This window comes from Anoplophora glabripennis, unplaced genomic scaffold, assembly GCF_000390285.2.
Source record: "Anoplophora glabripennis isolate ALB-LARVAE unplaced genomic scaffold, Agla_2.0 scaffold50, whole genome shotgun sequence".
Lineage (NCBI taxonomy): Eukaryota > Metazoa > Arthropoda > Insecta > Coleoptera > Cerambycidae > Anoplophora > Anoplophora glabripennis.
The window spans coordinates 685,084-712,403 of record NW_019416330.1 but is presented as its reverse complement, the minus strand read 5'-3'; the positions used below and the strand labels follow the sequence as shown (position 1 = coordinate 712,403).

Genomic DNA, 27,320 nt, shown 5'->3' with positions numbered 1-27,320 from the left:
TTTAGACATATTTTTGTGGGGACACTTCAACAAAATATATTATTAAAGACCTCAAAATTTACAAGTATTGAAAGAAAAAATACAGGACGAAATGTTTGATAATTCTGAATTTGTTTTTAAAGCAATAAATAGTAAATTAAAGCATATTTTCAACTGTATCATCACGATTGCATGTTGAAAATTTGTAAAAATTGTAGGTATTTTAATGTTATTTCGTTTTTAGATATTCTCCTTATGTTGTTGTAAAGGTTACTTATAAAAATCGTTGTTTGTTATTTCAATAAGGATGAATTTTAATTTTTTTTAATGATTTATGAAATTTATGATGATTTATGATTCAAAAGAAATAAAGGAAATGTCGTACATAGTTTTTTTTTCTATATTTAATTATGAAACCTATAAGTGGATGTCAAAATACAAATAAAAATCCTGTACCTACATTCCACGACGTACATTTGTATCCACCTTGTATATTAAATAAATTTATCTTCATCATCAAATATTAAAAATTTATATTACAAGCTGTTTAAAATATCATTACGAATTTCGTTTATTTGAAAATATATTTTCTGCAGTATTTCAATACCCAAAAATTAAAATAGCTAATTAACTAAATTATGATTAAATAACCGCTGCAGAATATCCGATCGTCTAAGTTGACTACATAGGTACAGGGTGATTCACTATATTTTAACCCCCCCCTTTAACTTTTTTGTTTTAAGAGTTATAAAAAAATGTTAAATANATACAGTAACGCAGGCATTGATAAAAAGTGTACAAAATAAATTCGTAAGTATACGTGACAACATTGCCAAACCGTTGTTTATATGTTGTTGGGATACACGTAGGAATGCGGGCCGCTGCATTTGATTCTTCCTAAAATTCTGCTGGTGGTGTACTTTATTGGCAATTCGGAAATTTAAAACTGCTTGCCTATTCCAGTAGCGGTCTGGGGCGATAGCTATTTTGTCTGTGCTGTTACTAACGAGGCTGCACAGGATACAATTTTGGGACATGTTGAACTGGATCCCACTTATTGTTTCTAATTATTGAAATCAAACCATTGCATTTAAACATAATTTTCACCAAAATAACCAGATTAACGGACATTTATCCAGTACTATACGTCATACACAACGCCACGAGATGACCTAATCGGACGATGGGAATAGATAAAGACAACGCACGACAACCATAGAACGAGGTGGGGTCACTCAATAATGAGGACATCTACTCTGAATTAGCTATGCAAGTGCACCAAATACGAGTTTATTTGCAGAATTTATTCAACGGGTACCTATATTTGAATGAAACTAGGTACCTATAGTACGATCGTAAACGATGCAAAGTAGAGCAAAAAATTGTCGGTCTTTTATCAAAGGAAAATCGTGTCATCATTTTTAGGAGGCGTANGGGTGTGCACCCCAAAGCCCCCCGCACCAGCCATCGCTGCTTCCATTTGATGAAATCTGGAGTGATTTTGCACCACTTTATATTCTCTTTATTTTTTAATTTAAATATCGTTCATTATCAAACTACTAAGCTGCCACAGTGGTTTCTACACAGACACAGATCTGTTTTAGAGACAATATTTTAGGTCTCGATTAAAGGAATTGATTCACTGATCGAACGAATAGATTGCCATAACTTATATTGTACGTACAGACACGTAAGTATAGGTAACAATTTAACTATCCGTTTATTTAACCAAATATTAATCGAGACTCGATAAACAAGATAAGTTTGGATAAGCTCTAACTGCAATTTTGTATTTCTTATCGTTTTCGAGGTCCTTAAGGCCGATTCTCACTTGCGTGCAAGGCAAGCACCGGCTCGGCAAAATATCTTAACCATTGTATCTTATGGGTTTTGAGGGGTGTAATTCACACTATACGTGCAGCGTCTCGGCAAGCAACAGACTTTGCACGCGACGTTCTTCCGAAAGAATATTTGCAGGGCATGTGCCGTGCATGTTCCGGCAAGTGTGAATACTCTCCAGGCAGTCAACTTGCAATCATAGTTTAGTTGAGTTTCGTATTGACAAGAAAACATGAAAAGTCAGCAGTGGCTCCCTTTTTCGTCAGAACAAGATGAAATTCTTANACAGGGAACGTTCTATCCAAATATGTAAAAATATACAGGGTGTTCCATTTAACTTAACAAAGTTAACATCCGCGGCCATTTTGTTTGGACTTCATTTGTTTTTCTACTATCATTTTCGAAAAATTCATAAAAACTCGTGCAACTTTTATATTTAAGTTAAAGGGGGGGGTCAAAATATAGTGAATCATCCTGTACCTATTCGTTCATTATTTAAAACATTTTTATCAATACAGTAACGCAGGCATTGATAAAAAGTGTACAAAATAAATTCGTAAGTATACGTGACAACATTGCCAAACCGTTGTTTATATGTTGTTGGGATACACGTAGGAATGCGGGCCGCTGCATTTGATTCTTCCTAAAATTCTGCTGGTGGTGTACTTTATTGGCAATTCGGAAATTTAAAACTGCTGGCCTATTCCAATAGCGGTCTGGGGCGATAGTTATTTTGTCTGTGCTGTTACTAACGAGGCTGCACAGGATACAATTTTGGGACATGTTGAACTGGATCCACTTATTGTTTTTAATTATTGAAATCAAACCATTGCATTTAAACATAATTTCCACCAAAATAACCAGATTAACGGACACTAATCCAGTACTACACGTCATACACCACGCCACGAGTTGACCTAATCGGACGATGGGAATAGACAAAGACAACGCACGACAACCATAGAACGAGGTGGAGTCACTGAATAATGAGGACATTTACTCCGAATTAGCTATGCAAGTGCACCAAATACGAGTTTATTTGCAGAATTTATTCAACGGGTACCTATATTTGAGTGAAACTAGGTACCTAGTAAGTTTTAGTGCAAATATTTTCACAACTGAGAAATTATCAAAATGCTCAATATTGAGTGAAATTGCACCCAATAATTTCACTCAATGGATTCAGTCCATACCTTTGTTGCTCTCACTCACACCGATTTTTACAGTGTATTATAAACTTTCTAATTCTCTTACTCCCTTCCCATTGAGTTGCGGCGACGACGGAATTCGATGGATGAATGACTATACACATGGCTTTCTCAATAATTTATGATATTAGTTTTACTGAAAATTTTACGATTTAGTACCAATAAATGATTATTGATATGCAATTGTTTTCACTTAATTGATTAAGTGCATAATATAGAGTATTATTTTCCATACTTCGGTATTTTATTTCACTCTTACGTCGACTTATATTAGATTTATCAAAATTTAGAGAAATATAAATTCGTTATATTAGACAATTTTGTACCGATTGACACTAATAGGAATCAACTGTCAGTTATTGCTAGTTTAATATAATTCTCAATATATAGGGTCTTACAAATTAGTAGATCAAGCAGTTCATTACATTCTTTGGACTAAAACAATGTGACTTTTCTTTCGTCACTTTTAATTTCGGAGCTTCATTTTCAAAATACAGGGTGCCAAAATTAAAATTTAAAAAATGATTTTTATTGATAACTCAGGTGATTGTAGAGATATTTATTTGAAATTTAGTATATACTTTAATCTTAATTCGGCATACTTTTTGTATAATTTTTATTTAACATATCAAAGCGCGAACGGAGGGGAGGGGGGTTGCAGTATCCATGGACCTTATTTTTTTTACGCCTATGCTTTCCGAATATTTTTTTCTAGATAAAGCGGCGTATTATTCTGTTTTTTCTCACTCTTGTAAAATTTTTTATTTGGAGCCTCATTATTATCAATGATATTTAATTTGAGCTAAATCTAACATATCTAAAAAAGTTGCATGTCAAGTTGCAAGCCCCAAATCAAAATATGTGGTTTCAGCTTAAAGTGCTTCTTACCTCGTACAATTCGTTTCTTTAACTGTTGTTTAGTTACCTTATAAAAGAAATTTTTCATAAAATTCCAAAAATTAAAGTATAACGTCGACTAAATTGATGTCGCGTATCCAAAAAAGTTACAATATCTCGTAAACGAGGCTCCAAATCTTACAATCTTACAAGAGTAAAAAAAATTAAATAAAACGCCGCTTTATCTAAAAAAATTGTCCGAAAGCATAGTCGTACTCAAAAAAAATAGGGGGTCTATGGATACTGCAACCCCCCTTCCCTACGTACGCGCTTTGATATTTTAAACCAAAATTATACAAAAAGTGTGCTGACTTAAGATCAAAATGTGTGCTAAATTTCAAATAAATATCTCTACAATCACCGGAGTTATCAATAAAAATCATTTTTTAAATTTTAATTTTGACACCCTGTAATTTGAAAATGGGGCTCTAAAATGAAAAGTGGCATAAGGAAAGCGCCATTATTTTAGTCCAAAGAATATGTGGTTAACTGCTTGACTTACTAATTTGTTACACCCTGTATGTTCTTTCTAAACTATGTTTTTCAATAATTCTATTTGTTTACTACTCCGCAAATGATCAATCGGTAGTAGTACCGCCGTAATATTTGTCTTAAAATCATCGTTGTGAAATATTAATTTAAATAATTCATCAAATAACGATATTCCTATATCTTACAACGCTATCTAAGTAATTGGTTATTAGTTAGCCTTTTATCCTGCAGTTAAAGTACGATCGGAAGTAGCAGTTATGTTTCGCAGTAGGTCGCATTAGTCACTAGAGGTTAACTGAACAATGTTTTTACTGAATATTATTGCACATATGAAATTATAAGTGAGTTCTAGAGAACAAAGTTCGAAATAGGTACGTCTTATGTGGTAAGTAAATTTAAATATTAAATAATACCTATGTTAATTCCTAATATTCGTGTGATGTTCCGTGGCGAGTCTGCATTTTCTGATCGTATTATACAGAGTATCCCTGAAACAACCGCGAAAATTTTAACCACGTCTTTAACTAATTAAGGTCTAGTTTTAAAAAAAATGTTAACTAAGCTGTAAGATAATCACAGCCCCACAAAAAAAGTATCGGATCTGGTACTCAGACCCATATATTTCCATGTATCTTTTTCCGCTGAATCCGAATCTGCCTTCAGATTTGGCCCAACGGGTCTGAGTTTTCGGGAAAATTCAAAAAACAGGTAAAAATTCACAAAAAACGCCATTTACGATCGACGAAAGTTATAAAAAATCAAATTATTCTACCAGCTCACTAGACGTATGATTTTTCACTCGTTTAATTGCAATTTGTCATCATAGAGCCAGACAAGCTGGTCCAATTTCATTCAAAAGCAGAAAATAGATATAGATCAAAATGCTTAAAAACGCCATTTTCATGGCATAATTCGTGTTGCAGAGTTCTGGGTCCATCTTTTTATCCACCCACCCATTTATGAATTCATACATCTTTCTATCCAGTCGTTCATGCATGTATACGCATATTTATTCATCCACCTGTACCACCTATAAAACCCACCCATCCACCCATCTATCCATCTACTTTTTGTGCTGAGAGATGAGATAACAGCCTAGAATATTGAGAATGCAATAAAACTTGTAGAATACTCTACTTTCTAAACAAAAGAAAACGATATCTACAAATCATTCTTATTTTTGTTGCTATAACGTGTTCTCTTTTCTTCAAAGGATCTATGCAAAGGGTTACGCTTTCGTTTAGTCCCTCTATTTTTCGTTTCTCTTTTTAACAACCAACAAAAATCGGCCATCATGTTTTCATCCCATCTTCCTTGATATCGCTGTTCTATAACCTTCATATCCTGATGAAATCGTTCGCCTTGTTCTTCGCTATAATCTCCAAGATTTTCAGGAAACCAATCCAGATGTGAATGAAGGAAGTGCAACTTGTAGTTCATCAAACATCCCAGATCTTGGAAGTCTTTTATCATTTTTGATACAATTTCTTCGTATTTAGGACTCTTGTTGTTTCCTAAAAAATTTGTCGCTACAACTTTGAAACTAGTCCAAGCACTCTTCTCAACGCTACTCATTGTAGTGATGAATGTTGCATCCTTGAACAATGTCCGAATCTGAGGTCCATCGAATACACCTTCTTTCAATTTCGCCTCAGAAATATTCGGAAATTTTCGCCCTTTATATATATAGGGCGAAAACTTGTTGGTTGTTAAAAAGAGAAACGAAAAATAGAGGGACTAAACGAAAGCGTAACCCTTTGCATAGATCCTTTGAAGAAAAGAGAACACGTTATAGCAACAAAAATAAGGATGATTTGTAGATATCGTTTTCTTTTGTTTAGAAAGTAGAGTATTCTACAAGCTTTATTGCATTCTCAATTTCCTAGGCTGTTACCTCATCTCTCAGTACAAAAAGTAGATGGATAGATGGGTGGATGGGTGGGTTTTATAGGTGGTACAGGTGGATGAATAAATATGCGTATACATGCATGAACGACTGGATAGAAAGATGTATGAATTCATAAATGGGTGGGTGGATAAAAAGATGGACCCAGAATTCTGCAACACGAATTATGCCATGAAAATGGCGTTTTTAAGCATTTTGATCTATTTTCTGCTTTTGAATGAAATTGGACCAGCTTGTCTGGCTCTATGATGACAAATTGGAATTAAACGAGTGAAAAATCGTACGTCTAGTAGTGAGCTGGTAGAATAATTACATTTTTTATAACTTTCGTCGATCGTAAATGACGTGTTTTGTCAATTTTGACCTGTTTTTTGAATTTTCCCGAAAACTCAGACCCGTCGGGCCAAATCTGAAGGCAGATTCGGATTCAGCAGAAACAGTACATGGAAATACAAGGGTCTGAATACCAAATCCGATACTTTTTTTTTGTGGGGTTGTGTAATCCTTGGTTATAAAATACCATGAACATAGTACGAAGTGTATGCAATGTGATCGAGAAGTAGTTAATTGAATCGAGCTTTAATGGTATTTTTTTTAGTTAGCATCACCATATTTTAGGGATACTTATATAACTTAATGTAAAGAGTTCTACTATATCAGCACACATGATATATTTCATGGATAAACGTCGAATATTGTACTCGTATCGTATATACTAACATTAGATATAAACGACAAAATGGTATCTCTGATTACTGATATTACCCACAGTTCTAGGGGCAGTCAAGACCGTCAGTTTCAAGAAAAGACGCCTCAAAAATATGCAATCTGTTAGGCAAAGACCCTGTCTATAAAAGTCAACATTCGTGGGCCTAACTGTGATTTATCTGATACCATAGGTTATTAAATGAACGGTGCTAACTTTGATTGCACAACCCCACAAAAAAAGTTCTGTACCAGAGACATAAGTACATAGACCTTGATGCTGAATCCAAATCCGTAGCCCAAAAACCGTATGCCCTAAAATAACGTGAAATAGTGAGGATAAGGTAAAGCTTTATAATGAAAAACAACAGTTTGTAAAAACTTATGTTCCTTTCGCAGTTAACAAAAGTTTAAATTAAGAGGTTTTCGAAAAAAAATTATTAGACAAAGTTGTTACTTTTGATGAGTGGTTGAAATTTTGGCACTTATTTCTGGAACACCCTATATATCTTGCGACAAAAATTTGTGTGGCAGATATTAAGTTATACGTTCAAAAAATTGAATATTGTCGTTTTAAAAAGCTTATAATAAATAAAGGAAAATCTAGTTACCTAGATATAAGAAAATGGAAAAAATCTGCAAATATTACAGTCGTGTTGACAGTCTTTATTATTTCGAGTGAATAATCACGTAGACTTAAAACTAATGACAAAATAGTTACAAAATAAACAAAATAACATGATATAATTATTGTATTTCAAACACAAATAACATAAAATATATTAATAAATATGTTCCTTAAGATTGTTTATTGTTAAACTTTAAGACGGAATGCTGTCGCACTGTGCGCTTTGCGGATAGTCACATACATTTAGGAGTGCATTGAAGTGAAGGCCATCTGAGCAGTTATGTAAATAAGGCAATCCATTTGAGCACTGGCAGAATTGGGCGCAATTTGGCAGAGGCATGTACACTGGGTATTCGCCGTCCACAGGGGGACATACTACAATAGACATCAACAACAATTTTAGATTGGTTATATTAAAATAATCTATAAATATATTTACCATTTTCTACCGTGTCCGGACAAAGTTCAATTGTTTCCGCGCTTTCAGTAGTTGAAGTGCTGCTTTTCGTTGTAACTGGCCGATCAGTTTCCTGATCTTCACTGCGTTCAGTTGTCGCAGAAGCATCGGTATTTTTATTACCAGGATCCACTGTTGTAAGTGTAGAATATGTTCCATTGTTACTTGCGCATCCGGCATTTTCTTTGTAATCGCAGACGTTTAGGACTGGATTAAAGTGGAGGTCGCTTGGACAGTAGTGTAGATAGGGAAGTCCATTAGAACATTGACAGAATTGGGTGCAGTTTGGAAGAGGAATGTAGACGGGATGTTCTCCATCTACCGCAGGACATTCTGAAATAAGAAACAAAATATTGATTTTACTTTATACAAAAATATTCATTCAAGGTACTCACTATTTTCAACTGTATCAAGACAGAGCATATATTCGCTTACTGTGGTGGATACACTATCTTCTGTGGTAGTTCCGAAATCACTTTCGTCCCCTCCACTGCTATCTGTTGTTGGGGATGGTTGGGTGTCTTCTCCACCAGTACCTTCGGTTGTAGATATAACGTCATTTCCTCCTGCACACCCGGCATCCCGGTTGGTTGTCATCTCCACCAGTACCTTCGGTTGTAGATATAACGTCATTTCCTCCTGCACAGCCGGCATCCCCTGGCCAGTCGCAAACGTTTAGAACTGGATTAAAGTGGAGGTCATCTGGACAGTTATGTAAGTAGGGTAGTCCATTTGAACACTGACAGAACTGTGAGCAGTTTGGAAGGGGAATGTAGACGGGATGTTCGCCATCTACCGCGGGACATTCTGAAATAAGAAATTAAAAGTCATTTTGTCCAACAAATTGCGATTGTAAAAATATCAAATATAGTTTAGTGTTTCAAGTTATTTACCATTTGTGACAGTGTCAGGGCAGAGTTCATATGATTCGTCACTATCTGTAGTGGTTACACTTTTCTCCGTGGTCGCTTTATCGGTTTCGTTCCCTTCACTGCTTTCCGTTGTTGGAGATGGTTGGGTGTCTTCTCCACCAGTACCTTCGGTTGTAGATATAACGTCATTTCCTCCTGCACAGCCGGCATCCCCTGGCCAGTCGCAAACGTTTAGAACTGGATCAAAGTGGAGGTCACCTGGACAGTTATGTAAGTAGGGTAGTCCATTTGAACACTGACAGAACTGTGAGCAGTTTGGAAGGGGAATGTAGACGGGATGTTCTCCATCTACCGCGGGACATTCTGAAATAAAAAATTAATAGTAATTTTGTCCAACAAATTGGGTTTGTAAAAATATCAATTATAGTTTAATAGTGATTCAAGTTATTTACCATTTGTGATAGTGTCATGGCAGAGTTCATATGATTCGTCACTACCTGTAGTGGTTGCACTTTTCTCCGTGGTAGTGGCTTTATCGGTTTCATTACTTTCACTGCTTTCCGTTGTTGGAGATGGTTGGTTGTCATCTCCACCGTCATCTCCACCAGTACCTTCGGTTGTAGATATAACGTCATTTCCTCCTGCACAGCCGGCATCCCCTGGCCAGTCGCAAACGTTTAGAACTGGATTAAAGTGGAGGTCATCTGGACAGTTATGTAAGTAGGGTAGTCCGTTTGAACACTGACAGAACTGTGAGCAGTTTGGAAGAGGAATATAAACGGGATGTTCTCCATCTACCTCAGGACATTCTGAAATAAGAAATTAATAGTCATTTTGTCCAACAAATTGGGTTTGTAAATATATCAATTATAGTTTAATAGTGATTCAAGTTATTTACCATTTGTGATAGTGTCATGGCAGAGTTCATATGATTCGTCACTACCTGTAGTGGTTGCACTTTTCTCCGTGGTAGTGGCTTTATCGGTTTCATTACTTTCACTGCTTTCCGTTGTTGGAGATGGTTGGTTGTCTTCTCCACCAGTACCTTCGGTTGTAGATATAACGTCATTTCCTCTTGCGCAGCCGGCATCCTCTGGCCGGTCGCAAACCTTTAGAACTGGATTAAAGTGGAGGTCATCTGGACAGTTATGTAAGTAGGGTAGTCCATTGGAACAGTGACAGAACTGTGAGCAGTTTGGAAGGGGAATGTAGACGGGATGCTCTCCATCTACTGCAGGACATTCTGAAAAAAAAATTAAATAGTAACGTTGCTGAATATATCGCATTTATAAGTGTATCCACATATAAATCAGTCGTGCTTCAGGTTAGTTACCATTTGTGACCGTATCAGGACAGAGTTCATATGATTCGTCGTTTTCAATAGTGGGTCCGCCTTTTTTTGTGGTAGTGGCAGAATTGTTTTTGTCATCTCCACTACTTTCTGTGCTTGTGGTAGACGAGTCGTCGGTGCTATTTCCGTTTGCACATCCAGCATTTTGTGGATTGTCACAAACGTTCAGAGCAGGATTGAAGTGAAGGTCAGCAGGGCAGTCATGTAGATAGGGTACCCCGTTAGAACATTGGCAGAACTGAGTGCAATTTGGAAGAGGAAAGTATACTGGTTGTTCATCGTCTTCTGCTGGACAATCTGCAAGAATGTATTTTCTATAGTAGGGTTTTTATATCATTCGACGGAACTTACGAATTTCGCTGGTATTACATGTTCTGTATATGTTATTGTCATATTTTAGTATATCTTCTATTTCGTCGGAATCAAGCTCTTCACTGCTTTCATCTTCGGAGCATAATGCTTTATGTGGCGAATTGCAACTGTTGGTTTTCTTATTGAAATAGAGTCCGTTAGGACATTCCAAAAGGTCTGCATTACCATTCAAGCATCGCCAATATTTGGAACAATCTTTGTCTTGTAGAAGTATAGATGTATCATCGTTCGCCGAGGGACATTTTGGTGCTGTAAGAAAGTAGTATTAGCAACATACTGAGAATATTGAGATGAACTTTTCTTTTTCAAAATAAAATTTAGATCAACAAGATTCTATAATAATTATTATAAAAGCTTCCCCTGGTTTATTAATATATATCACTTTAATTTTCTTTCATTTTCATCAAACAACTATATCAATGCCAATGCTTTAGAATGAGGTACTGATTGCCTGCGCACAAATATGAACTTAGGGAAATAAATGAATTTAGATCTGTAAAATAGAATTAGAAGTCGATGTACTTTGATATGCTTGATAATATCTAAACATCTGTAGTTATAATATGATTTATTTCTATAGAACTATAAATTAATTAACTTTTAATAACAGCAATAAAATAAACCATTGTTAACAACGTTTTTTCACATCTAGTATTTGTTGATAAAAATTTTGCTCAAAACATATTTTTCAGGTAGACTTTTAAATTAATTTTGCATCATTCTTTATCAGAGATAAAAAGGTAAGCGACAAAGTTATTTCAGAATTTTACGACTACGATAGTTTATAAAATTTAAAATATTTATATTTAAATTTTATTTAAATTTTAATATTAAATATTAAAAAAAATAAAAAACAACTACTCCATTTAACGTCGATATAGAATATTTTATGTGAATTTTAAATTAAATGCAATATGACGATTGAAATTTATGAGCTATCTTGTCAAAGTAAATCGTATATTTTTCATTAAATATGAGAAATGCATTGCAAATATTGAAACTGTGATTGAACTTGTTTTTGTTGTAGAATACATTTATCTAGGTAATACAACTTAACAAAGAAAATGAGTTGATAAGACAGTAAAAATAGGACATAAATATATTGCAATTTTCATTTTCCTCAATTCAAATATAAATTATAAAGAATTTATTATCGGTTTAGTTGTGAACTAATTACGAAAGTTATCTGTAACTTCCTTGTTGATAAAACGCTTGTCCTCCTTTTGGGCCATAAAAATAAAAAAGTGCAATTGGCTTTTCACCTTGAGGTGATAAGTTTAACGCATTTTTAATTTGTAGGAGCTGTTTATGCAATTGCTTTTGACAATTTTCAAATTATAAAGTTTTCTTACTACTACTTTCACTTATAAAAAATTACTATACTCTTTATGTGAATAAACCCATTGCACCACTTTTTTCAAAAATGTAATTATTTAATAATAATTTAGGCAGATTCAGGGATTCTAGGATTCAGTCCTGCTTATTTGTGACACAGAATTTACCATGATTTCAAATCCGTAAAATCCAACAGGCCTTGGGAAATATGGAAAAATCGGTTTTTATTAAGAAAAGTTTCAGATCGAAAAGCTGAGAATTAAATAAAATAAATAATAAATTGAGTAAAAACCGAAAAAAATGGTAAAGTTTGAACGACCATAACTCAGTCTATTTTCATCGAAAAAACTTTTATAACCCATCATTTTTTTGTTCTGTGAAGCAATGCCTATAACTATCTCTGCTCAGAAAAAAGTTATTTGTATAAAAGTAAAAAAAAAATTGAATTTTTGCATTATTTTGTTAAATTATTTTTAATATATTATGCAGTAAATACATTTTTTAAATTTTTTAAATAAGCTACTTCGATAGAAAATCTCATCATCTACAAAATTTTTCCTATGCAATATCCTCAAATTTTGCCTCGTTTTCGAGATATACTCAAAAAACCGTAAGAGTTGCATTTTTACCCCCATCTCCAATTTCCACCCTCTAATTTAATAGCACTCCGCGTTTTTTTCATTCTAAATAGCCATTTGAACGATTCATGCAATAATAACCCATCAACGTTGTAATTCCATACCATGTGACATAATCAATAGCCTAGTAATGTAAAAGTACAAGAGAATAAACAAGTACATAATTTAAGAAAGCATCCGAAGAAGATATCTATACAATATTTCTGAAGTAATGCGAAAATATTGTTATATTTTTAAGTTCCTTATTGTCGTCAGTTAGTAAATATCACCACTGCTACCTTCCTAATAAACTATGGTTTAACTAGAAACTAAAGCACTGCACTAACACTAGGATACACTCACCTCCAGCTTCTGCATTGAATGTAAAAACACCAACGGAAACAAAAAGCACTACAAAAAACATTACTGATGGCATACGTATATGTCACCACCAAATTTCTACTGTGTCGAATGAAACCCCAATGCCTATCAGTTGCGAATTACCGGGAATATATATACGCCGAGGTAAAACATTTCTAAGATAGCCGCCGATTTATAAAATAAAGGGATTAAAGTATTGCGAGAGCTTATTCCGTTTACTAAAAATTTTATTGGTAATTATTAAATTACTTGCAACGAACTTTGGATATGATTGGTTTTCCTTTTGGCATCACCGTTATGATGAGATAAGGTGTAGTAGCAATTTTTGTACGATAAGCTGTGGAGACCGCCTTTTGTCCATTTAATTCTACATGATCGTATACAAACAGGATGACAGGAGGCTTCAGTTGAGATTAAAGAGTCGTAAATTAAGACGTAATCCATGTTTCATTCAAAGATTATACATCAACAACAATCTTTGCTTTTTACGATGTAATGTTTAAAAATGTTTCGGATTATTCTTGAATATCAGTTTATTGATAGCGATCTATAAAAAATGTTTGTTTCATCCCTAGTCTAGATTAAACAATAACGTTCTAGATCTTCTTCAAACATGTCTTTACTTTCAACTTTATTTGTCACTTTGGAACTGGTTCTAAAGGTACACTTAACTCTATCATACACTGGAGACATTTTTTCTCAATTTACCTGTTATAAAAAGCAACACGTAAATTCAAGCTAGGTATTCATTTACAGCAAAATGTATTTTAATTAGCTGAAGTATAATGAAACTTGTATAAGACTTAAAAGATTTTGGTTCTAACTTTTGTTTAAAAGTAATTGATAATAAAATAAGGTATTTATTGTTCTTGTAAGTCGCATGTCATATATCTTAGAACGAGTAAAATACCCGATGAAATAGAATATTAAAAATAGCTACACATTTTTGAGGAATCGGTACTAATTAGAAGTAGTTGAATTCTTAAAGAATTACTAAACCATCTAAATTTTGTAAGGGAACTATAACAAATCAGATTTTTTTTCATATAATAAAAGACATGAAATATCTAAAAATATTTCAACATAGCGTAAACAAAACGTATAAGGAAAATGTAAACCAATTGTGTCCCACGATGTGAAAAAAGTGGTCTACCAAAAAGTTATTTCAAATCAACTTTAGAAATGCTGAGAATTAAAAAAAAATTGATTTGATAATACTTCATACTTTTTAAATTAAAGCCTCTATCTACTAAAATAAACGTACCGTATACGTTCTTTGAACAACTGATATTGGATAAAGTGAATTAAAAATTTGGAAATAATACAGGTTCCATTTCAAAGGAAATTTTCGTGATTCAAAGGTTTCCGTCGCTAAAGAAACTTTATATAAAATCAGTTTCAGTGCTATGATTCTCGAAGTCTATGATCAATGATGTGTCAAGTAGCCCAGAAATTATTCCATCAATGTATTATGTTTCATAAATTTTAGAGAGTGGAGAAGACTCATATCCTAAAAAATGTTTTTTTTTGTAGGGAAACCGGTTATTGTGTGAATTAAAGCAAACAAACAAGCAATGTTATATATGTTTTTATAATGTACAATAAGCGGACCAATGTGTACAGGGTGATTAGAATAATATTCTACCACCATTATCTTTTTTACTTTTCTATTCAGAAAAAAGTAATAGTTACCAAAGTAATATATAAAAAGAACATTTGATTGTTGCAACTCGAAGATATAACCCAAACTCTATTTTTTCTAATTGTAATGATATATACATGTCATACATTTGCTTTGACAGTTTTTACATTGTATTGGTTCATTTACTGATAAAGTGAAGATTGCCACGGAATCAGTGCACATTCATGCTCTTCGTCTATTCAATTTACTAAACAAATCTTTAAATATTTTATTAAGAAAAAGCGTTATACTATTTAACGTGTTTTATACTCCTAATAAAGCGCAACTTCTCTCGCGAACTGAACGAACATATATTTTTAGCCACATACAATAAGGTATACGTACTATAAACTGAATAATTAACTGAACATAGTGAAAACATACAACTAAATTGCAATAACCTAACATTCGAAAACAATTATTATTCTTATACATTTGCTTTAATTAACAAATAAATAACACAATAACACAATATTTTAATTGTTAAAAATGTCTTATTCATTTATGTGTCTAGGTAAAAAAGTTTGTTTATACCGTTTAACATTAAAAACACAATAAAAACTAGGTTAATGACCGAATACGGTAGGTCAAAAGTCATTCAGCGGTCAAGAGCGGTTTGCGACTGAAATTATTTTGGTGGTGAATTTTGAGTGATCTTGAGATTTTAACAAAGAAATGAACTTATTAACACAATTTTTAGTTAGAAGAACTAAAATATTTGAAAATAATAAACATACTGTGTAAAAATTACTTAACTAGTTGTTAATATCACTTTTGAGTTGGAACATAAAGTTGTGTACAAACTAGTTACTCTTAGGTGTAGTATACCAATTAACACATAGTTTAGCAAACCAGATTTATTTTTCTATAATTTACTCAAGTTTTTTTAGAGTGTATATTCCATTAAAAACATATCTTTGATTTATATCTTCGTAATACAAAAGTCAATTGTTTAATTTACCTGAAATCGCTAGAAAATTTCTCAAAACTTTGGTTTTTACTATTTTTTCCTAATAAAACGCCAAAAAAAGATAAGGGAATAGAATAAGGGGTGGGCCAAATTTAAAAATTTTTGGGAAGTTTCTCACATTTACTGAGGCAAAAAGTAGAGATTGTTTCGAATTTCAAGAAAAAATGAACAGTTAAAATTTCATCTCGGTATTTTAATTGGTCATCTTTTTGTAACATCGTTTGTGAAAACATTTGTGGTTTTGTATGCAGTTGTTTGCATACGATCCTGTGGAGCGTGCAACGTTTTTCTGTAATTCCTGGCTTATTCGGTTATAACCATGTTTTCTTAAATGTAATTTTTGAAATATGAACTGAAATTGTATATTAGGTACCTGATAATAACACAAAAATTACACCGGCCAACAAAAAAAAAGTTATGTGAACTTTACATGCGACATATGATTTCCTATGTACTTTTGTCTCCTGAGCACGACTCCATAGTCTGTTTTGTTTCATCACCTTCAGAAAATCGCTAAAAATGTTCAGTAACATGGAGAAATTTAGGAAGTGACGAGATCTTGACATGCGACACATGTTTTTGGACGTAATTTTCCATCCTGAATCCGATTCCGATGTCAGAATTACTTCATAACCGTCTAGTCTTCAAAAAATTGCTGAAGATTTTGAAGAAAAGGGGCGAAATTTGAGAAGTGACAAGACTTTGACATGTAGTATATGTTTTCGGACGTATTGTTACCCTCTGAATCCGAATCCAATGCCAGATTTGTTCCACCACCGTCTAGTCTTCAAAAAATCGATGAAGATATAAAAAATGGCAAATTTGTAGAAGTAATGAGATCTTCATATATGACTCATGGTTTTCGATGTCTGTTCTGTTAATTAAATCATTGCTCTCCAATCTTCAGCAAAGTATGAAAGTGAATAAGGGTAAGAATAAGAATAAGAGGATTATCAAATTTATGTCATTTGTATCTTCTTTCGCATGGCCGTTGATTTTTCCGGCGTTCCACTACCCCATCAAACCCTGAATATCCGGGTTCTATGCACTATCCGGGAATGTTTGTGTTCGCGAGTGTGCCTTGAGGATGTGCTCCAGAGCCGTATTCTATTCGGCATCCTCTTGTTGCCCAGCAAGCCGTCACTTCTTAAATTTCGCTCTTTTTCTGAAGATCTTCAGTGATTTTTTGAAGACTAGAGGGTTATGGAGTAATTCTGACAACGGATTCGGATCCAGGATCCAGGTGGTAAAATTACGTCGAAAAACATGTGTCACGTATTAAGATCGCGTCTCTTCGTAAATTTCTCCATTTTACTGAAGATTTTTAGCGATTTTCTGAAGTATTCAGCAATTTACGGAAAACTGAAGGGTGATGGAGCAAAACAGACTATGGATCCGTGCTCAGGAGATAAAAATACACAGGAAATCATATGCCGCATGTAAACTTCACATAACTTTTTTTTTGTTGGCCGTTGTTATTTTCAAAGTAAAAATATCAAAGAATGATTGATGATTCAATTGTTTTATGGTACAATTCAGTGAGACATGCATTTTTCTTCATCGATACCACATCAGGAAATAATTGAATTAAAAAAAAGAAATGAAAAATTTGTACTCCTAAGGGATATGAAAAATGTTCCAAAGGTGTTGAATTTGACCTATTCTGTATATTTTAAATCTATTGTCTGAATACCTTACACAGTTTTTATTTTAAAACGATCTTAATGTAGTTTTTTCCAGTTGTGATATATTGGACCTTATTTATTTATCATTTAAACTAAATCCGAAGATTAAAAGAGATTACCAGCTAGCAGCAGGTCAACAATAATTTTTATTTTATATAATTCAATTTTATTTTTGATGTATTTTTAAAATAAAATATATCTCACCATATACTAGAAATAAGTAGATATTTGTAGACTAATTGGTACTGAGGTACGCAAAATGCTATAATTAATTTTAGAAAGACGTTTTGTTAAACGTCATAAGAATTTGATAATATTGATAAGTAGTTCGAAGATATATTTTTAAGTTACTTCCAAAATTATGAATTACCTTTGGAAAAACTGCCCACACCTTGGTTAATCATTATCTAATAAAAACAAGATAAGCATGCCCTCTCAGGAAATTAATATAAAAAATATTAATATTTTCGAAACTTTAACAAACACGTCTTTCGTATCATCTACAGGGTGCTTCACAACGTATTCAAAAAAATTTGGGAATAGATGCGTCATGAAAAATGGAGTTAATATTGAAAAATTTTTTTTATAAAATCCTTATAGTTTCCGAGAAAAAAAATTATTGAAGTTGTATTATTTACAACCCTTACATCGTTGGACTACTATAGTCTCTAGCGACATTGCGTCAATCCGCTGTACGCAATACGCTGTATGCAATGCGCTCTCTCTCTCTCTCTACGTGGCCCCAGGTGATTCCGAATAGATACATTAATTTTTCAAGTGTCAAAAATGGCGATCGTTTTAATTTGTGGTGAAGTAAGACAACATCTGTATTATGGTGAATCATTTGTGTTATGGTGAAGCCAATTTAATAAATAAAAAAAAAAAAATTAAAAAGGTCCTACCAAATGAAGTCAACCATCAAATACTAAGAATTTAGGTATGTAAGATGTTAATCTCGCAGACAAGATTCCTTTCAGGAAATAACTACTCTATGGGTTACATGCCAACTGGCATTGAACTACACCAACAATATCCATTAAATTCAGAGTTAATACAATAGATATTTTTGAAGAGAAATAAATAAAAATGACAAATATAGGTTAGGTAAAGAACTTAGTCAACGCTTTTGACAATGCCATTTCAATATGTTTTTTTTTAATTTTGTATATTTGTACACCCTGTAAAATCTTCATTTATTTTGCGATTTTAACAGGATTTTTTAAAGATATAGAGCTTGTTGAAGTGTGCTTTGTGAAGGAAAATGAGCGTGATCTCACAAAATCTTAGGCGTACGGCGTACTATGTCCGCTTTTAGGAGTAAAATTCAGATATTTCATATTAGGGATTTTTTGAGAAAAAAATATATTCACGCCACTGGTTTTAGGACCCTCCAAGACGGGCCAATACCAAATTTAAAAAAAAATTTAAATAACGATTTTGTAGCCAAATCAAAAATTAACAAGTCGTTACTTTTTTGTCATCAATTTATTGTTGATATCAAGTTGTCCATGAAGCAAAACAAAAAATGAGGGAGTTAGCTAATTGTCAAAAGTGACAAATTAGTGTGTAGTAAAGTAATAATCATGGAAAATATACCATTAAGAGCAAAATGGAAATTGTGCGACTTGTTGAAGATAATATGTGTTCGGCAAGAAATACTGAAATAGAATTTAATACTAGGCACCCAGACACATGAGTAAGTTGGAGTAGTGTTCAATATATTAAGTTTTCAATGAAACAGGCTGTATTTCAAAAAATTTACTTAAAACTAGACATAATAGATGTCGTAGAATTTTGAGCAATAATAACCAAATTTAGAGTATTAGTCTTTTAGTATGAGAGTGACTAGTTTAAATCATAATATCCCTAGAGAAAGTATCGGGGTGCATATTTAAGTTAGTGATGAAGCCACATTTACAACAAATGAAGTAATTTCGTCCCAAAATTGTCGTCATTAGTCAGCTGAGAATCCAGAATTCATTATAAACGGAAAGAAGGAGTATTCGCAAAAAGTTAACGTTTGGTATGGAATACTAGACTAGATAATAGAATAATCGGCCCTTTCTTTTTTGATGGCATTTTGAATGCATATAGATTTATAAATTTTCTTCATAATGAATTTCAGAATGCATTAGTTGATTTGCCTTTAAGAAATCTCCTTAATTTGAAGTTTCAATCAGATGGTAGCCTAACATTTTGAGAATTGTTGGCATAGGACGAAATAGTCCTTTAATTGAGTGACCGCCGAGGTCCCCGGACTTGACGTCATAATTTTTTTTTTGGGGTTTATTGAAACAAAAAGTTTTTGTTTTGCTTGATATCAACGATAAATTAATGATAACAAAGAAAAAACTTGTGAATTTTTTATTTGGTCAGAAAATCGTTATTATTTAAAATGTTTTGATAAAATTTGTTATTGGCCCATTTTCTGGGGTCTTGATTCCAGTGGCGTAAATATATTTTTTCTCAAAAAATTCCTAGTATGAAATATTAGAATAAAAACAGACGAAGTACGTCTTGGATTTTGTGGGATCACGCTGATTTTCTTTCACAAAGTCAAGTCATCAAACTCTACATCTTAAAAAAAATCCGGTTAAAAAAGCTCAATAAATAAAGATTTTTACAGGGTGGCAAATGGGTTACACTGTATATAACTTTGTTCTATTAATGTCTAATAATTCTATTCGCAAAGAGGATACCTGAAGAAGCAATCCCAATAAAATATGGAAATAAGTTAAGATTTGTCTATTGTAGTGTTGTTTCCTGCAATATCTTAGATATAATTTGTATACATAGATTTTTGGTATCAAAGAACACTGTCTTGATAAAATAGGTTTTTTTTTTTAGGAAAATATGTGTTGAATTTATTTTAGTCATCTTGATCTTTTGGCAATATAGTTAAAGATGCGAAATGTAATAATCCTAATAAAATGTGGAGATAGTAACGCCGTTCTATAGTATCCATTTTTACGTGTTGGTCTTTAGCAAAGGTGATGTTAGAACAAAAAGATATTTCTTTGATTGTAGATTGCATTATTTAATAATTTCATTATGTTACCTATATGTTTTCATATTACCTTTTAGACATATATTTTTTTATTTTTATCTTGGATAATTACATATTTATTACTAGACTTTTACTTAGATATTGCTGATGGAGTTTAATGCTAGTTGGGGTATGTAGCCCATAAAGTAGTTGTTACCAACAAGTTTGCAATCTTGTCCGTGAGGTTAGATAACTTTTGCATACCTAGATGTTGGGTATCAAAGAACACTGTGAGGGTTTTTATTGAAAACTAAGTGTAGAGAAAAATATATGTATGAAGAGCGTTCGCTGGAGAGTCCTTTTGGTGTGGAGTTGCTCGCAGGTATAAGTATCTGGTAATTGGCGCCAATCCGCCGTGGAACTTTTCCTGGAACCCTGGCGCATCCGGGCGGCGTCAGACTGGCACTCTTGACGTAATTCTTAAAATGGGTCACTTGCGGACATGTGTACTCACAACTGTTTGACTTCATTTGATAGAATCTTTTTAGGATAATGTTTTTTGTGAATGTTATTGAATTAGCCTAATATCTTCATTTTCAATCTATTTGAATATGTAACACCTCCAAAAACAATATTTAAAAGTGTATGTTGAAGATCAACATACCATGATTTGGCATCATATAGTGTTAATACTGTTTCTATGTTGGGCGATGATATAAACAAAAAATACTTTTTAATCTTCCCATACAATTTTCAATTCATTAATATATCCTATTCAAAATGTAAGATATAAGACAATTCACCATTCACGAACAATGGTATGGGGTTTTAAATTATCAATAAGTTCATAAGGCCTATATAATCTCTTTTCCGGATACAATAATTTTATTAACAATACATGATAATGCAAGAAGCAGTATTATGATTATGATTAGTTAAATTGTTTTGTATTACTCATATATTTCGAAAGAACAAATGCGCACATAAAAAAATCTTTCGGGGATCTTTTGCGTTTGCTTAAATGTTGGGGTAACTAAAGATACATTATTAAAAAGGTTTCGTTATTCGTGACCAGAAAGAAGATGAAGACTACTGTACATACAGAAGCTATCCCTTAATCTCACTGCCAAACTTGTAGAGGCTGCTCTTTGGACAAAACGAACACAATAAGTACAGATGCACCATAAGTCAATTTTGAGTCTTACCAAAATAGATCAGCTTGATGATGATCAGTACCAAATTTGGTATACACATTGATCACGCATATTTATAGTTACAAAAAAAACGAGTTCTATGAAATTAACTTTTTGTAGCTACCTTGAATATGAATTAATTAAATATTGCTTTGGAAAAATCCTACTAAAGGAAACAGTATTTGGATAAAATTGGGAAATTTGTCAATTATTACCAAAAATAAAAAACAAAAGAATAATGTCAAAGACTGCGAAATATTGGAGATGAATATCTAAGACATTGAAGTCATTAACATTCAAAAACGTGTACTAAATTTGGTATTGAAACAGTTAGAATATATTAAAAAATATATAAATCATCTTCAAGGTGGTATATCTTCTTATGAAGGATGGCAATGATTTCTAGTTCATTTTAACTTTTTATGTTGAGTATTTTTTAGAAAATTTTAAATTTTATATCCCCCACTATAAGAGTACGACAACAGGTCAATTAACAGGTTTTTATCCCATTTTTGCTTAAAATTCAAAGTCATGCAGATTTTGTGTTTGTTATGTACTTCATAATAACCCAAACATTCTTCAGAACCTAAAGTTTATTTTGAAAGGAAAAGTGAAATTATTTGGATATAAACAGAATGTGACCGTAACTATTTTTAATTACTTACTTCATTTTTTATGAATCAATCACCGCCTTATATTAGAAAGGATTATATTAATACTTACTGAGAAATAATACCATAAAACTAAATTTTATCTGTTGATATAAGAATTATTGTCAACTTTAAACAATATGTTGTCATGCGAGTGTATTTTTCTATAATCTTCCCGAAAATAGGTACTTTCCGGTAGATTTTTTTTATGGAAAGTATTGAATTCTACTTCGAATTTATGAGGTACAATCACATTTCCAGAATATCTTACCTGATATTCTATTCACAGTGCCATAAAAAAAGTGGCTTGACTTGTTGAATCCTAATCTAAAGTCAGAATTCTCGGATTGGTTCGTAGTTTGATCATTACATCAGGAAACTCCTCTAGATTTGAAACTGACGTCAGTAGTCAGTGATCAGAAAAAAAATCACGATCTCATTAAGCCATAATCCCAGAGCCGCGTAAACCCATAACCCGGGATGTGTCGAAAGGTGTAGAATTCTGTAACCCGGGGCATGCAACCTCAAGTAGACTTATGGTTTGGGACATATGTACGTACAGATTTGTGTTACAAAGTCGCCCGGGGTTTTTTGTCTTGTCCTTGGACCCAGAGGTGACAAATCGAGATAATGTTCGCTGTAAAAATAATATCGAATCATAACTGTCGGATGAGAATAATTTCATTGCGATTGTGAGAATATGAATGATGGATGGAGTATTGGTAATAAACATATGTTGATTGTATAATTGTTTATTACTAGCCGTTTCGTGGTATAAATTCGGTGCCAGTTGGAACATGTTGCTCATAGTGTAGTTCTGACCAGTAATATCAGTAGAAGCTTATCTGTGATGTTAGATATCTTTTGCATACCTGGACTTCTGGTGTCGAAGAGCATTGTTTGGTATCATATGTTAAGATCTTAAATAAAACAATTGATTTCGTTTGAATTAGCTAAAATAGAGTAAAAAGTCTTAGACTTCCGCTAGGATTGTTAAATGGATTATATTTTATTTATAAAAATATGTATTTTCTTGAATTTGTTATTTATTATAGAAATATAGAAGAACTAAAAACAATGTGATTTGGTATGTCCTTCTCTGCATTGAAACAATCACACGGTTGATGATACCTTGAGGAATATATTAGGTCTGGGAAAAAGTTTGTGGAGCGTTTTTCCTGATAGCTCGCGTCAATTGCAAATAACTCACGTACCACTAAACACCCGTTGAAAATGTGAGTGTATAAACATCGAAATTGACGCAGTGGTTAGAAAGTTGTTTGTGTTTGAAAATGAAGAAAAGTAATGAAGAATTGCGCTATATTTTGCAATATTATTACGACAAATGGAAGAATGCTGCGAAGGCTTTTGAAAAAATGTGTGCTGTGTACGGTGAAGGTACTTTATCAAGATCTGCTGCGCGGAAATTGTTCGCTCGCTTTAGTTTTAGTAATTTTGATATGAAAAATGGGCCTGGTAGCAAATCAGTGAAAAAGCTGATGAAATTCTTGAAACTGCAGTAAGATAAGCATATCAGCATGTCGATATTGGTATAGAGTTATATATTGACCACAAAACTGTTTTGAACATTTTACACAAAGCTGGCTACAAAAAAGTTCGATGTATGGCTCCCTCATGAGTTGAACCAAAAAAACATGCTAGACCGAATTAATATTTGCGATGCGCTGCTGAAACGCAATGATATCGAGCCATTTCTGAAACGTGTCATCCGGTGATGAAAAATGGGTCACGTACAATAATCGGAAGCGTCAAAGATCGCGGAGAAGGGATGGTGAGCTGTCACAAGTGTTCGTGAAGCCAGGACTGATGTCGAAAAAAGTGATGATGTGTGTGTGATAGGATTGGAAGGGAATCATCCACCATGAGCTGCTTTGTTGGTCAGACGATTCATTCTCTATACTCTATTGTATTCACAGTTGTTCAACTGAAGAGAATACGCGAAGCAATTGAAAGAAAACGTCCCGAATTAAATAATAGGAAAGGTGTTGTTTTTCATCACGTTTCTTTGGTGACCAGTTAAAAATTGATAAGTTTTGATACATCCACCGTGTAGCTGAGTATCACTTGTTCCAATCTCTGCAGAACGATTTCAATGAGATTAAGCTGGTTTCAAAAGAAGTTCTTCACCGATGGCATAATGGATCTACTCGAAAAATGGACAAACATTGTTACATTGTTGTTATGGAGCATATTTGGTTTAACTAAATTCATTTTTACACTGTAAGAAAACCAGTCGATTTTTACGAAAAAAAACGTCACGAACTTTTTCCGTAGCTACACTTAACTTTCGCACAGTTTGAGTTGATACAATTTTGTCGTTCTGTTAAAAGTGGAAACACGTCGCGGAATTGTAATACTACAACGTACCAAACACTCAGCTTTATATGCTATAAAACTGACGAAATGTTTGAAAATATTGATAACAGAATAACAATAACTCATATATACAGTTAAAGATAGAAACAAATTGGACAGCAGAAATGTAATTTATTATTTTTTTGTTCCTGAGGTTTTTTTCTTCATAAATCATTTATGTATTCAACTGCGTTTGTTGCTCTTAAACGTCAAATACTAATGTAACACCGTAATTCTAGTATAGCAAAATTCGTACTTCAGTTAAGTCCGAGGTTAAGTCCATACAAAGAACATGGATCAAAACGGTAAACCTCTTTAATCAGTGGCTTGTGTCTCACGAGACTATTAAAACAGGACACATATTGCTTTTGCAAACATTAGCTAAAAAGAGACTTTAGAAATGATTTTTTAGAAGTACCGTGAATTAGTATAAGAATTGTATCATATTTTTCTGGAACAAATAATTTTTGGTTGCGAATTTTCATAAGCTGTTCATGAATGCTACGACATTCTGATGAGAACCAATACGTTTGAAATCAATATAATGTCTGGTAACTTTACTGATGAATGATTTTGTCAGTTTTGTAGATATTGCGGGTATATTTCAATTGCACTAATGCAACGACCTTGTCTGGAGAATAGTTGTTTCAAATACTATATTTTGTTAAAACTTTGATTCGTCTAGTGTCATCGTGGATTTTTTTATCGTTCGAGAAAAATATTTGAAAAATAACACAGATTTCCTTTATCCCTTGATCGATCCTTCCCCTACTTCCTTCCCCCGTCCAGATAATAGTTAATCATTTATTTTCTTATTTATTTTCGTTACTTCCACTCTGATTATTATCGAAGGATTCGAAAATTATGGAAGCATACTAAAACTAATCTACGTTTTTGCAGTATGGATTAAAAGTGCAGCTTATTATCTTATTTCCGGACATGTTGATTCATGATACATAATTGAGGATTGTGATTGATTAGGTGCAGTAAAATCAGTCCACACTGCAATACTAAATTTAAAACTAAAATATCCATATCAACGGAAAATTTATTATCTGGAGAACCTTGGCAGTTAATAATAAAACTTCAGTTCCAAATTCCGTTGTGCATTTTCCTTATCTTTGTGAACCTGATCTAAATATACATTTGAAATAGAGACACCAGGCTCGTCATTAAAGATAATGTGTACTTTTAGCTTAGTCTCACAAATTTTTTGAAAATGATAGATCATTAAAGGATAATATTCAGCAATTTATTACGTCCAAAAGTCAAATTTAGGGGGAGGGCAGGTAATATGGATAGGTTACCTTATTCTTATAGTAGGTATTCTTGTCACTTTTATTATAGAGGTAATGTTTGCTATCCTGTAAAGCAAAATGGAAAGTTCAATGCAAGCAAACTAGAAATACATTTTTAAATTGCCAGTGTTGCGAGAAACAACTACTCCGCGGGCTATATATAAGCCCCGACCGGCATTGAATTACACTCGCAACACCTAGTGCAACAGCTAGGATTGCTCATCAGTCTAACCCACCAGGCACAGACCGGTTTCGGACTTATTAGTCCTCATCAGTGTGTCATAGGTGAGACAACCGACGAACAATCCAGCTGTTATAGTGTCGCATACTTACGACAAAGAGGTACATAGTACGCGAAGCGTACATGGCTCCATCTGTCGTGCTGATGCGGAGTTTTTTACTTATTTCTTGGAACCTATGGATTTTGGAAGAATATTGAAGAGGAAAAAAGTTTTAGAATTGAATTTTGCACAATATACTGTAAGTTAAAAATGTTTAAATTTATTACCAAAAAATTTTTTTTTAATTGTTCAAACAAGAATTATTTAAATAATTGTTATAATTATAACTAAATATATTCATATTGAGTGTTGAAATAAATACGTAAACAATTTTTTTCATTGAAAAAATGCATTAACGTATGGTAAAATATACAGTATATTTAATGCATAAATAATAGTCTTTGTTTATAATTCCTTGGCTGGCGAGACGTCGGATTAAAAAATAAGATCGAAATTGGTCCATTAGAAATCGAGATAATGCAATTTTTTTCGTACCTTCGCATTTGAACCTCCAAATTCAGTCTCGAAGCGAAAGCCCCCCTCCCCCACTTTTTGTGTTTAGAGTCGCCCTTCGCGCGTGCGAGCGACAGTTTTTCCGCTGATTTATCTATGTTGCCGATAACTTATGGATATGAAATTTTTTTCAGCTTAGAACTCGGAAAAACGAAGCCACTAGATCAAAGATTATTGCTAAATTGTTTATAAATTAACAGTAAATGCCGATAAATTTTAACCGCTTATATCTCGAGAACCAACAAACGGAATTTAACTTTTTTCTTTCCGAGTACTTAAAATTGTATATTGCAAATTGATAAAAGAGTGTTAACTTTAAAAATTTACTGTGGCCGTCCTAATCAACCGATTTCAATTTTTCAAAGACCATTTGAAAGGTTGAGCGGTCTTTTCTATGTGAAAATTTTTTCAACTATCTATATGCTTTATATGAGGCTGTGCAAAATTTTGAAAGTTCGAACATTTTTTTTCAAAATTTTTTTCAAAAAATTATTTTGCGAAAACTATTTAACCGATTTTAATGAAATTTGGTGTGTTGTTTTATTATACTATAAACTCTTTTTTACCAAAATTAGAATGCCCTCGGGGCAATTAAAAAATTAAAAAAATTATATTGATTTTTTTCATCAATTATTGCTATTTTGCAAC

The 27,320-nt window shown here is 33.0% G+C and overlaps 2 protein-coding genes across 3 annotated transcripts in view; one reads left to right on the top strand and one right to left on the bottom strand.

Annotated features, from left to right (window-relative positions):
• The first annotated feature begins 4,670 nt into the window (after positions 1 to 4,670).
• The window catches only part of LOC108914595 (alpha-amylase-like), a 153,884-nt gene continuing 131,234 nt past the window's right edge, over positions 4,671 to 27,320 (top strand). For both annotated transcript variants that reach the window (XM_018720447.2, XM_018720439.2), the window contains exon 1: positions 4,671 to 4,800. The gene's annotated coding sequence lies outside the window, so the exon portion shown is untranslated. The remainder of the gene's footprint in view (positions 4,801 to 27,320) is intronic.
• Positions 7,678 to 13,127, bottom strand: LOC108914575. Its single transcript, XM_023454126.1, has 10 exons — positions 13,022 to 13,127; positions 10,686 to 10,955; positions 10,317 to 10,631; positions 9,882 to 10,226; positions 9,436 to 9,792; positions 9,005 to 9,346; positions 8,715 to 8,918; positions 8,507 to 8,641; positions 8,094 to 8,444; positions 7,678 to 8,029 (listed from the first exon to the last, which is right to left on the bottom strand). Exons 1-10 carry the CDS (start codon positions 13,080 to 13,082, stop codon positions 7,848 to 7,850), a joined length of 2,562 nt encoding a protein of 853 aa, XP_023309894.1. The 5' UTR covers positions 13,083 to 13,127; the 3' UTR covers positions 7,678 to 7,847.